At 39.1% G+C, this 12,920-nt stretch overlaps 1 protein-coding gene across 1 annotated transcript; it reads right to left on the bottom strand.

The window, feature by feature from the left end:
• On the bottom strand, positions 1 to 9,359 carry LOC119654929 (elongation of very long chain fatty acids protein-like). The gene is made up of 3 exons (XM_038060581.1): positions 9,179 to 9,359; positions 8,590 to 8,780; positions 1 to 583 (listed from the first exon to the last, which is right to left on the bottom strand). Exons 1-3 carry the CDS (start codon positions 9,237 to 9,239, stop codon positions 41 to 43), a joined length of 795 nt encoding a protein of 264 aa, XP_037916509.1. The 5' UTR covers positions 9,240 to 9,359; the 3' UTR covers positions 1 to 40.
• Positions 9,360 to 12,920: the final 3,561 nt, after the last annotated feature.

The following is a 12,920-nucleotide window of genomic DNA, read 5'->3' as shown; positions in this document are numbered from 1 at the left end:
TATTTGAAAAATGCATTTTATTTCTCTAAAAAAATTTGTTTCAATTCACTTTACTTTGTCGCTTCCTGATATACGCTTTATGATAAAAATCGCTGAATAATATCAACATGAACAGATTTTGTACGCACAGAGCAACTAGCCATGATTTCGGATACTGACAATTCCCAAACACTAGTGGATGTCCAAAATGTATAAATAATATGGCGAATTGAATCATCTGAATATGTGTAATATGCTTCTTCCACCAGATCGACGATTTCAGATCGGATTTTATGCACGACAAAAAGTAGTAGAAATACATGAGGGCATGTACGTAGCAGTTGAGTACACCTAAACCGAGAGCGTGTCCTCCCGGAAGGAAACTGCAGCTCACAAATGCACCTAACGACACACCAACATGATGGTAAACGTGAAGAAAGGACGCTTGGTCGTATCTTTTTCGCAAAATGAAAAATACTGTGTCTAGGAGATCGAATACTTTAAGCATATAGTAGCAATAACTAATTCGCGCTTCGTTGATCCCGCTGGGACTGTAGTCGACATTAAGGCATCTAATATCACGTCCCCAGAGGCTAACTGTTCCCTTTAAATAGAAAACGATAAAAATTAAATAAAATTATTAATTAGAGCGCTAATTATGGCATATATAAAATAGTTTATAGTATCTGCACTGCCTCAGACGAGTCAGTTAGATCAAATCGATATTTTTATTTTCAATATATTGTTTCTTGCGGGGCAATGGTAGCGTGATAGTATGGGGATGCTTTTCTCGGTCTGGTACGGGGCCACTAATAAAAATAGATGGGAGTAAGGATCGATTTGTTTACAAAAACATCCTAGAGAATACAGTTTTACAATATCCTAAAGAAGAAATGTCACTTCTTTGGCGATTCCAGGAAGCATTCTTCGTATAACCATAACCATCGACATCATTTGATCCCAACTCCATAGAGTACCTCTGGCAACATCTCAAACTAAAAATAAAACTGAGCTATAGGAGAGATAACCCGATGCGTGAAAACAGATTCCTGTTAAACCTTGCCAAAATCTAGTTGACTCAATGAGGTTGTGTATATAGGCAAAAAATATTTTATCTTATTTTCGAATTAAAGTTTTTGTCCTTTTGGAAAGTCCTTCCGTGCTTTAGCAACAACTGTACAATCATATCATCCAAGTAGGAAATGTTAATTACTTAATTTGATGACGCACCTTAAAGGATTACATACATATGTCATTAAATTAAATATTGCATTTTTTATTGCATATTCTTTAAGTACATAATCACAAGAATATTTTCGCTAAATTTCATAACGACCGGAGTGAGTTGCCTGCCCGGAATTGACTCCTGAATGGCAGAGAAGTTGCAAGTTATTGAAAAATTACAAATGCCGTTATTTCACTCAGTACAACTGAATATAAGCCCTTAAGGGGATCATCCCGGGTAAAGGCCGTTTTTTGGCTTTTTTTTGTAAATTTTTTGTGAAGAACCGGATAAAGATACAATACGAATTTTTCACTATAGATTTATTAATGTCTTGAGCGTTCATGGTAATTTTTTCAGCCCGATCGCATAGTTCGTTATTGATACAGAGCAATTTATACACCCATCTTCAAAAACAGGTGTTTTTCTGCTGCCACGCTAGAGGACGCTGTGGTCATCTTAAGGAGAGAAAAAAGTAAACAGCATTTTAACGTACAGACTTAACTATAGTCCGCAAACTAAGATTATTAAAAAATATTAAAAACTAAATTTTTGGTGCCTTGTTAAACTTTCTTTTTTCAATTTTGGTGTTTTTTCACGGCTTCTTCTTCTACTGAATAAATCGCAATTATCCTAGTTTGCGGACCGTAGAAATATGTTCTGAATAAGTCGTGACAATTTCAAAGAATTTCGTTGGATAGATTTTTGGCTATGGTGGCAGCTGATTTTCCAAATGCAGTTTCGAGAAAAACGCATTTAAAAAGTAAAATGCGGTTTTTAGTCATAAAATCTTAACTGACCATTGCTATACCTAATCCATAAACCTTAGGTTTCTTGAAGAAACACATGTACAGCTTTGGCTTCAACCCTTGTCCTTTTAGTGAAGTCATTCGAACGTCATTCGGACCGAAAAATACGAGCTTTATTACATAAATCGACATAAATCTGGCATGTGACTTATCACGTGTTTAACATTATAATTTCCGAACGAGTCCGAATATAAAAAAATCACTTTGCCCATATATTCTACACCATATCTAGATACAGTTGATACCGAAAAAAAATCGATTTCGCGGATCCGACACACGGGATGAGCCCCTTAAGTCACACGTGGTGATTATGGTGGTTATTGAACTGGTAATGTGTTGCAATTTCAATCTCACCCCCAGACGAGGAGAAGGTCTACCTCTACAACCGTGATGAAATCTCGTGGGGGTCAGCACTATAACCCCGTTGACGAATTGCAGTGATCCATATCCCTTAAGAACTGAGCAAATCAAAATTTACCAGGGTGATACCAGAAAACCTTAACCTTAACTTTTTCGGCGCGGCTGGTGAAATTTTTAAAAAGGTTGAAGAGAAAGGTCCTCTCGCTTCTTCGTCCATTCCTTTCCTGTCCCCGGAGTGATATTCAAAATTAAACCCTACCGTTCTAGCATCAAAATACCCCCATTTTGAGAGGGAACCAAAGTAAAAAGAGGATCTTTTCTCTTAATTCTGCATATCAGCCCCATCCGCTCCTCCTGCGGAAATAAAGCTGAAAATTCAAACTTCACCATGATTATATAAAAAACCACTTTGAGGCCCCGTAACTTTTCAGAGGGGTAGGTGAACACCCCGAGTTTTCGTCGTGGTTACTCCTCCTCCAAAATTTCCGCTCCACCCTTTCACCGCGTACATCCAGAATTACATGTGTGAAACCGGCAGCATCAAGTAAATGAAATTGTATTAGTTCAAGATGAATAATTGATTTAACTATTGTTAATTATAACGAAGCACTCCCCTAGTAGTTTGCAAATGGAGTAAAAGGCGATTGAACAAGGGTCGTTAAACTTCTGGGATGTGATGACATCGAGTGAGAATATAAACTTTGGTGGCCTTCACTCATTTTCAAGCGGCAGGGCAACATCTGAGCTGCAGATTACTCCACAAACTCACTGAGGAATAAACCTCAGTATCGCTGGAAGTAAACCGCTGGAAGGAGCTCAATAAGCTCCTAGAAGACCCCTTAAGAAAGAAAGCGGGGAAAACTGCGTTAAGTTTCCTTTGCCAAAGTTTATAGTTTAAGAAACTGCTAGAATGGAAAAGGTGAAGAGCATCCTTAGATCAAGAATTATTAAGCAAGTAAAACTGTTTTTTGTGTTGAGTAATTATGTTAATAACCTCCAATGCTACCTACCGGGAAAGCCCTGCAAGGTTGTAATAGGTCCTCGCAAGCCGGCATAGGAGGCGACATCATTTGGAAGAGTGGCTAAAACCGCCAAGCCACTGAATGAAAACGTGTGGAAGTTCAAGGACTCCAGTGGCGTGCGGTTGGTCCTTCGTGAGTATCATGATGTCAGGTTTTTGAGCCATCTGGGTGCGAACAAAACTTCTGCTAGGAACAGGGGATTCTTCAAGTAGCGTGGAATGAAAAGAGATGTCTACCGATACGTATCGAAATGCGGAAAGTACTATCAGGATAAGAACCATCGGCAACCCAAATGCAATCAGCAACTTTCCCGGAAGGTATAAGCCCTTGACCAGAAAACCAACAAGGTTTGCAAGTGTTTTTTGATGAGGTTAGCCACCAGTATTCGTTGCTCAAATCAATTGTAACTGTCAGTGTGCTAATTTTACAGGACAGTAAAATATAAAAAAAAATACTGACAACGGTCTACTATCCACAGGTTAACACTGTAGAAAGGCAAGATTCTACGCTAGGAAATTATCTGTACAGTTTGTTAAGAGCAAACCCAGGATGACTACCTGAGAATAACAATTTTCATATATCACAATACTCTGCATTCGGCCTGGAAGTTTTGTAAATGAAAAAAAACCCTTAGGACCCCTGACTACTGACGATCAGCGGTTTCGCAGGATGTTCTAAAGAGGTCAAACGCAACAAATTGGACCCCTAGGAGAGTTTCTTCGTTGGAAAATAGCCTCAGAAGCACCGGTTGAATACAGTTATGGGTAACGTGAACTCATATGTGTATTCACTGATACCATAAAGAGTATATGTAAATTTAGATACAATTAAGGCGTACTCAGATAATTAGATTAAAATAGTTAGTAGATTAAGGACATTTCTGGTCTTATTGGTGGTAGGCGAAGGATTAACGGAACATCATCGACTTAAAAGGAAATTGGAATTTGTTTTTTCATTTTCTCGGACATGTATTCAGTCAATGCAAACACGGCGAGCGGAATACGCAGCACTCATGTTCCAGGTATCGTTTAAGATAGCGTTTGAAAATCTGGGATGAGCTAAGGAAGTTTTCAAAAGATGGTATTGTATGACAAATCATTGAATCATATGTGGTCGCACGCGGGGGATAAGGCCTTGAAGCGTGTTAGTGTATCTCATTCAAGATCGTAACAGTGCACTGCAACACTATGGTACACGCAATCAGTAGATCATCCGGTCACCTTGGTTCTTTATAGCCCCCTCTTTTTAGCTGTGGAAACTGTCTATCCTACATCAGAATCGCTTCCTCTCTATTCATGAATCGTAAGACATTATTAAGGCATTATATAAACACTGGAAGGATATTTTCCCCTACAGTCTTCAAGCAAGTAGCAGGTTTATTTTCACACAGCTGAAAATTAGTGGTAACCCCGGTGATCAAATAGTTTCCTTTTAGTGACTTGTGAAATGAGATAAAAAGTACTGACCGCATCTAGTTGAAACGGAAGTGGTTGCTCAATTTTCATTTCGATGTAAGATATTCAAACTACCGCTCAAAACCGTAAAGAGGGTCATAAACAACTATATTAGAACGTGCGTGCATAATACTCTACATCCATGTCAACATGGTTACCGGACTCGAGGGTCAACCGAAATTGCCCTGTATTAGCCGACGACTGTACTACTGGATACCACAGAAACCAAAGAAATATTACTGTGTGCGTTTTTAGACATCAAAGGACTGTTCGACTACACATTGGTATCTTTGAGTGCAAGATGCCCTAATCCGCAAGAGATTAGGAAACACCCTAGCCTTCTAGATGGGTAGGATGCCGTAGAGGACGGCAAACAGAAGTACCGGCAGGTACAAACTCTCATAAAAACTACTCAAGATTGCCCACAGAGTATCGTATCATCACCATTAATGTGGAGTATGATAGTTGACGCACTCCTAGGAGAGCTAACAAACACTAGAATACAGGTCCAGGGTTGCGTTGATTGTTTTTTTGAATCTTTAGGGAAGATATGACGATACCCCATGTGACTGAATCCAAACTAGACTACGAATCACTAGCAACTGGTGCAGGGAGACGGGGTTGCGCATTAATCCAGCCATGGCCAATATAATATCATTCACTAGGAAGAGCAAGCTTGATCACTTGGTAGCCATTAGATTGCATGGCATGCAGGTGAAACGAGTAACAGAGGCCAAACATTTGGGAATCAAACGCGACCAAAAACTACTCTAGAAGAAACGTGTTGGAAATGTACATTGGAGAGCTACAAAAGCTCTGATGACTTGCAGGTCAATAGCAGTAAAAACAAGTCGGGAAACCGGAAGCTGGACGCTTCAGGTACGAAAGGTTTTGTGTATTTCTTAGTACGTAGCACGTAATATATCCATATATTATGTGAGAGTATCCACTTTCGGGTGATATTGACATTCATAGTCTTCAATTTTCAAAGAAGCAACAAATTTGAGGTATTACAACTTTGTTAGTATAATAATAGTGCAACTTCCACCAAACTTGGTAAGATCATGCTCTATATTATAGCCTATATCACTGCAATTTCATGATACTAGGATGAACTTAAGGGGGGTTTCTAGCCAATTAGAAAAAATTGTAGTAATATACTATTATTAACTTTATTTAAACAGATATCGGCATGGAAGGTATTTCGGAGCCTAGGCACCATATAGTGGTAGCCTCCTGATTTTTTTCAGATTTTTCGGTTTAGTAGTTTCTGAGAATGGCCCCCTTAAAGAAGTGATCACTTTCAACCCCCCGCGCTCCCCACCCTTCCAACGAAAGTCAAAACTAAGATCGGCTTTGAAAAGTACTAATCGAGACCTTTAATTTGATACCCCACATGACTACATTTGATGAAAAAAAATTGTACACCCTCCTTTTGCATGTATGGGGACCCCCCCCCCCTTAAATTCGACGTAAAAGGATGTAATTCACTGTATGCGTGAGCGTTCACAGTTCCCACCTTTCTACCAAATTTGGTGTCAAACGCTATAACCGTCTCCGAGAAAAATGCGTGTGACGGACAGACAGACAGACAGACAGTAAACCGATTTTAATAAAATAAAATAAAAATGGAGATGGCAAATGATTGCCTATGGGGCTGTGCAGACAGAACTGAAATCAGTTCAACAGCCAGGAAGTTATACAAACCTCAAAGAATGGCTTGCGTGTGTACCAGTGAAGCCGAATTACTGATACCAAGGGATAGTTTGAAACAATTCGATCAAACAGGACAACAGGACCGTGGCAGTGGCATACAATTTGAACCAGCAATTGATTACATTGACGGACTCCTCACAGCAGAGAACGGTCCAAGGAAAACGTACTTGCAACCAATAAGTAAACACACTAGCATAATTCAAGCGGAAATATGCGCCACAAATAGATGTGCCTCCATCAACATAAAAATAAAACTATAAAGGGAGAACCCTGCTATTTAACCCCATCAACTAAGAGGCTATTTACGTACTTAGGTGAGTTCCAAACTAGTATGGAAATGCCTTAATAGATTGAATATGCGCGGTTTGTTCAATAACATCTGGAACCCAGAGTCCAGGCCACATATGATTAGAAGGCAATGAAGCCGCGGACATATTGGAAAGAAGCGCGGACGTCGTTACATGGACCGGAACCCTTCTGTGTAGTCGGAAATGGGTTCATGGCTACGACGCTAAAAAGGAGGAGAAACGGCTAAGGGAACTTTCTTGAGCGAACTTACTAGGAATGAAATAGTCCACAGTGTCCACGAGGGGATACGAAACCAAGCGCTCAGTTAAACCTCGCAAAGAAGAGCCGCCGAATTGTAGTGAGAATACTCACTGGTCACCACACGTTACGTTATCACATAAGGAAGTTAGAGATATCTATGGTAATTATCTGCAGATTCTGTAAGGAGAGTAATGAAACCTCCACACATGTTCTGGGACAGTGTCCAGCACTTATGCAAAGCAAGTGTCCCACACTTATGCAAAGCAGTTCGGAGAATGCTCAGATGCCAGGTTGAAATACTTGTAAACAGAGAACATAATAAAGTTCCCGTAAATTTTAAGCTTATATATAACTATATATCAGGGGCATCTTCGTAAGAGAGGCTTTAGATGCCAAAAAAGGGCGACAATGAAAAGGTCACAAAAGGATACTCCCTTCTCTCTCTCTTTCGCTTTCCACGTATGCATTTAAGCACGATCTGGAGTTTCTCTCGGTTTCTTCCAGTGGAATGAAGTGTTCCACATTCCCAAGTCTGGCTAGCACAGAAACATGCAAGTGCATTTTGGCATGACACTTTAGTGAACTGCACCTAAGTGCATGGTCTACTTTCACTACTTTTGAATTCTTCGGGTAGCTTAGCAATGGTTAATCCATTGCTTTGTCGGTTCAATTACTCATTCTGGGCCTCGCATATACCATCTGAGGTTACATGCAGAAACTGACTAGGAAAATGTTATTCCAGACTGAGCAGCATTCGAATAGTATCGTGCTATGCACAAACGAAGGCTTCTGTTACAAGAGAAAAAGAGGTTTGGGAGATTTAAATGCCAGCATGTGATAGGAATGTCGGGTCTTATAGCAACAATAGAAAATGTGTAATGTTTCAATGAAGTTTCACGAGTAGCGATCTTAACGCTCCATTGGTGAGAGAACTTAAAAGAGTCCTATGAATCATGACATCATCTCTCAAGCAACAAGACTAAGCTCATAATATGTGGGTAATCTCTTACCGAGTCTTGATTCCTGGCCAAATAGCTCTGGATACAAAAAATGAGTAAAAGAAAAACGTTCTGAAGATTAGTACCATCAAACCCAAGGTAAATCCCACTTCTCCTATCTGTATTGAATAGGGGTGTAGGTGGTGACGTTATATTGACCCTGGATTCGAATTGGTTCGATGGGAAGGGGTTGATTAACACATTTAATATGACGATGTTAGCTACACAATTGTACCTATTTTATTACATCGCTATGCTTCTCGGCCACTTGGATTTCTCCCCGACAAAATTCTATTACTACTTATTCATACTTCATGGTTGTATTTCTTTTTATATGGTAGATGGATCTTATCCACCCCGAAATCAGCAGCCATCCTAGCCACCGCTACATCTTAGGAAAGGAAGAATGGGATACGACGACAGATAAAACTGAAACTGAGACTGCAATATATGCTCAGAAACTTCAATTTACGCACTTACCCAACCAGCGAGGTAGCAGTTCACGATCACCTGGAATAAGTTATATACAATCAAAACATTCTTCAACTCAAATGGTTTCCGATTCTCCATTAATCTGGGGCCAAGGGATTTCACAAAGTAGAGGTAGAAAAGCACAATTGACAAGGGCTTCAATGGCGATCCCATAAGAAGGGAGTTTTCCAGTCTGGTATCTGAAAGATTGAAATGATGGAAATTATTAATTAGTGAAATAAAGTGAAATATGGAATTTATTTTTGAACTCATAGCAAAATTGAACTGAATTGTTAAAAATATGAGAGTCAATATTGCCAGTAAAAGATATTAGTCAGCGAACTAATGTTTATTTTACTTTTCCGAAGCTCGTATAAGTATTTTCAGTATCGATTGGATTGTGGCTAGTATCCGAAAAAAATTAGGGGTGAAAAGAGCCTCATTGTAGAAGACAGAGGAGGACTTCGATAGTACGATTAATTCTTTACTTTCACCTCAATTTTTTACCGAAACCACACAATTTTTCATACCAGATATGTATATTATCAATTCAATTTGCTTAATTTCACTTTATTAAATGTAAATGTAAAACAAATACCTCTCCCTTCATTGGAAAAATATAAATAATTTTTGTAGAGTTCTCTCAGAACAAGGGCCATGATATGTGCTGGAAACCGTTTCCGTTGCAAACCTGTCCTCAACAAAACGTTGCGTAGCCGCCGATATCGATACGTTGGAAGAAAGTTCGCAACTGAGGTTCCGAGGAAAATTCACGTATTCCCAAAGGGGATTATGCAAAGCAAAAGCCTGCGCGTGTAAGCCGGAATCAATTACCATATCGCGCCTCTTTTTAAGCATAGACATACAACATACGTGCAATGCAGAATGTGCAAAGGTTAATCGGGGTTGAATAGTTTGCTAAATCACATCACAGAGCACTATACATAATATTTCATTGCACATGCGTTTTAGCTTACAAAGTACGTAAAGCCGGGAGTCGTAATTATTTCAAATTAAGCAAAGTTTCCTGAATCTTTTACAGCTCAATATTTTGAATATTCAGATAGTAAGAATTGATCAGAGAAACTACACGAAGAAGGGGGTTGCAAACTCCGGAGTACGTCCGCTACCATGGCATCTACATGTCTGCAGTGAGTTCAGGTCGATACTCATTTTAGTTTTAACTTTTAACCCGGAATCCATAATCCTCATTTTATCTAATAGAATCCCTCATCTCAGTGGTCTCACGGGATGGACCTTTAATTATAGAGAGATCAATTCCTATATACGTCGGCATACTTAGTATGCCTTACTGCTACACCTTACACCCTTCTTCAATTCTTACAAATATGTTCGAGTTTGTATCTAAAACATGCAATTGGTCAACTGGTATTCAACTTCGACAAATATGCATTTAGTATCACTATTTAGTTAACCTTGCTTCCAATTTTTGGATAGTATAGCAGTTGTCAATTCAGCGCCAGACTCAAAGACGCCGTGGGGAGATACGTACATACAATATTCATTACATTTTTAGCCAATTTCTTAGCGTTTTAATATATGATACATATTACCCTCAGATAGATGCAATGGTCTCTTGCTTCTGTTCGAAGCCTACCTATCCCCCTTGTCAGATATTTGCATATCCAAACTTTCAGTCAAGGTCGATGACTCAGAATTAAGGTAAGAAAATTTTATTTACGTAATACGAGAACTTAGGGACGTCATTGTTCATTGAATTAACGAGCAAAAGCATTCAAATATGTGTGTGACATTTAATTGGAATTCTAATATGTTACTTTGGGCATCTACCATAGATTAGCTTTGCATATAATTTAGATAGGTAGCCTTGGAGTCGACAGTTCGGCTCTCTCCCCGTTTATTTAATGAGGAAAATAAACAGATTAAAATTCAGCTATTGTCTTCAGGACAAGGAGAAAATAAATAAATAATAATTCTGTAAGGATTTTAATGTTTTCCATATTTAATATTTTGTGGAAATCATCATCTTGATTATACAGTGGAGCGAATAAAAGAAATACAAAAAAAGAAAACAAACGTACCCAAATAATTTTCAATGTAATAAGAATTTTGAATTCCTAATGAAAGTGATTCTGTTAATAATGTACTCCCACTGAAAAGCCTAAATGACAATTATCAATTTTATATTTACTTTCCAAAATTAACTAGCAAAAGTTGAATCTTCAACGCAGTCCAAGAAAGTGGCGAGAGGGGGAAGGGTCGCCATTTTCGGACCCGTTTGCAACCTGCCATGGGCATCCACCCTTCATATGCTATGGCGCTTTCAAGTAGCGGTTTTCGATACTTTCACAGTGAAATTAGAATTGTAAACACCTCTTCTGCAGTGAGAGGGTGGGGGGGAAGGAATATAAAGGGAGAGGGAAATGTCCCTTCTCTCCAACTTCGTTGAAAGTTGCAGCAGTAATTTCATCCCTCCGCTAGAAAAATTCTGGCACCTCAAAGTGAGGTTATTTTGATATCATTAGTAAGCGTTTTGAGAAGGCAATCATCACCACGTGGGTGGGTGGTTGGTGAGGGAGACCTTCCTTTCGCTCTCCATATCCTGAAAATTTAATCTAACTACCATATTATGCTATAAAAATGGGAACATTTTGGGGGTCAATAACCGATTAGAGGAGACCCTGGCAATTTTTTAAACATAGTTTCCTTTCCTTTTACATACTCTCCTCACCTTCTCGCCCTTCAGTTGGGTTTTCGATTCTGATCTTGAATGACAGAATCAATTTTGCCAGACGTAGGGCTCTCGAAAAATTTAAAGAAACTGGCAAAGGGCATGTCGCTGAAAGAACCACATTCGCGCATTTTGCAATTTACATTAAAACTGAAACCTGCTGCTAATAATCGAGACATTTAGGTGAACAAAAATTTACATACTCCCTTTGCATGTATGGGGAGTGTGAGGTATTCACTCCACTTAAATTTATGCGACTCACTATATGCATAGGATTTCATAGTTCCCATAGGTCCATCAAATTTCGTTTGAATCGGTGTAATCGTTTTAGAGAAAAGTGCGTGTGACAGACAGACAGAATGAATCGATTTTAATAAGGTTTTCTTTTACACACAACCTTAAAAAGAATTTTCTGGAAAACAAAACTTTATCGAAGTCATTTTATTTTATATCTGTCCTTTTGTTTCACCGTTTGTCTGTCTCTCCAAATATAGGCAATTGGCGTATCACCTGATTATCGAAAGTGAGTTTTCAACTGGTACTTTTTCAAGCTAGACTTAGTTTTGATATCTGTTGCAAAGGGGGCATTGCGTGGTGGTTAGAAAATGGGCCCGTTCTCTGAAATCATCAAGTTGTTCCTTTACGATATGTAGGCTCGAAAATACCCTTCATACCAAGATCTTGTCAAGAGTGGTTGATAATAGTATATTACTACATTCTTTTAAAATTTTTATCCTGGAACTATAAAATTTTGCGGTAATATAGGTGAATAATTTTATGTTTATTTCCGAGTTGTCACAATCTCCGCAGATGCCGGATTTTACCTAAATAATAGCAAATGTCAAGCGTTTAGGCTCGGACGATCCTACCTACTTAAATTATAAAGGGGCACTGATGGTGGTGGCTGGTGGTAGATCGAGAGCTCCCCGCAACATTGTTTGCAGAATGGCATATTTCTTCATGGTTTGAACAAGACTATGTAAGAGTCCCAGGATATCAAGCGAAGCCGTGAAGGATTTAGGTAGAACGCCTGTAGCTGACAATATTATGGCAACTGCAACCAGCCGTTCGAGGCGACAAATTTCTTTGATTTCTCGAGCCAGTGGCACATAGTTCACCTTCTTCTCCACGTATTTCCGTTAAATGTTGCTATTATGGGAGGATAGCAACATCAATACTATACGCGGAGCGACCCATCTTGTCAACAACAGTACATCAGGCTTTTTATGTGGAATATAGTGATCAGTTAGAACTTGCCGGTCCCAATACATACTGTAAACTGAACTATCAAGTACTGCTTGCGGTTCATATCGGTAAACCGGACATGTTCCCGTGATCAGTCCATGCTTGTATGCAAAGTTTTGATGGATAACCTTACATACAGTATTATGCTACAGCCAGAAATGAGATGGTCCAACGTCCAACGTCCCAGAGCATCCTTCAGATCACCAACTTGAGCATGGGTTCCTTGCAGAATTCCTAGGTATTTGTAGAAGTCTTTCTCGGCCATAGCATGGATGTGGAGGTCACCAATGTTATGTCCGGCATGCGGCGCGTGATGACCTTTGCGAATAGATTGGATTCGACACTTGTCTATATTCAGTAAAAAAAATTTACTCTTCCCTTC

Source organism: Hermetia illucens, chromosome 4, assembly GCF_905115235.1.
Source record: "Hermetia illucens chromosome 4, iHerIll2.2.curated.20191125, whole genome shotgun sequence".
Classification (NCBI taxonomy): domain Eukaryota; kingdom Metazoa; phylum Arthropoda; class Insecta; order Diptera; family Stratiomyidae; genus Hermetia; species Hermetia illucens.
The sequence above is the reverse complement of the archived record's forward strand: the minus strand, read 5'-3'. Positions and strand labels throughout refer to the sequence as shown.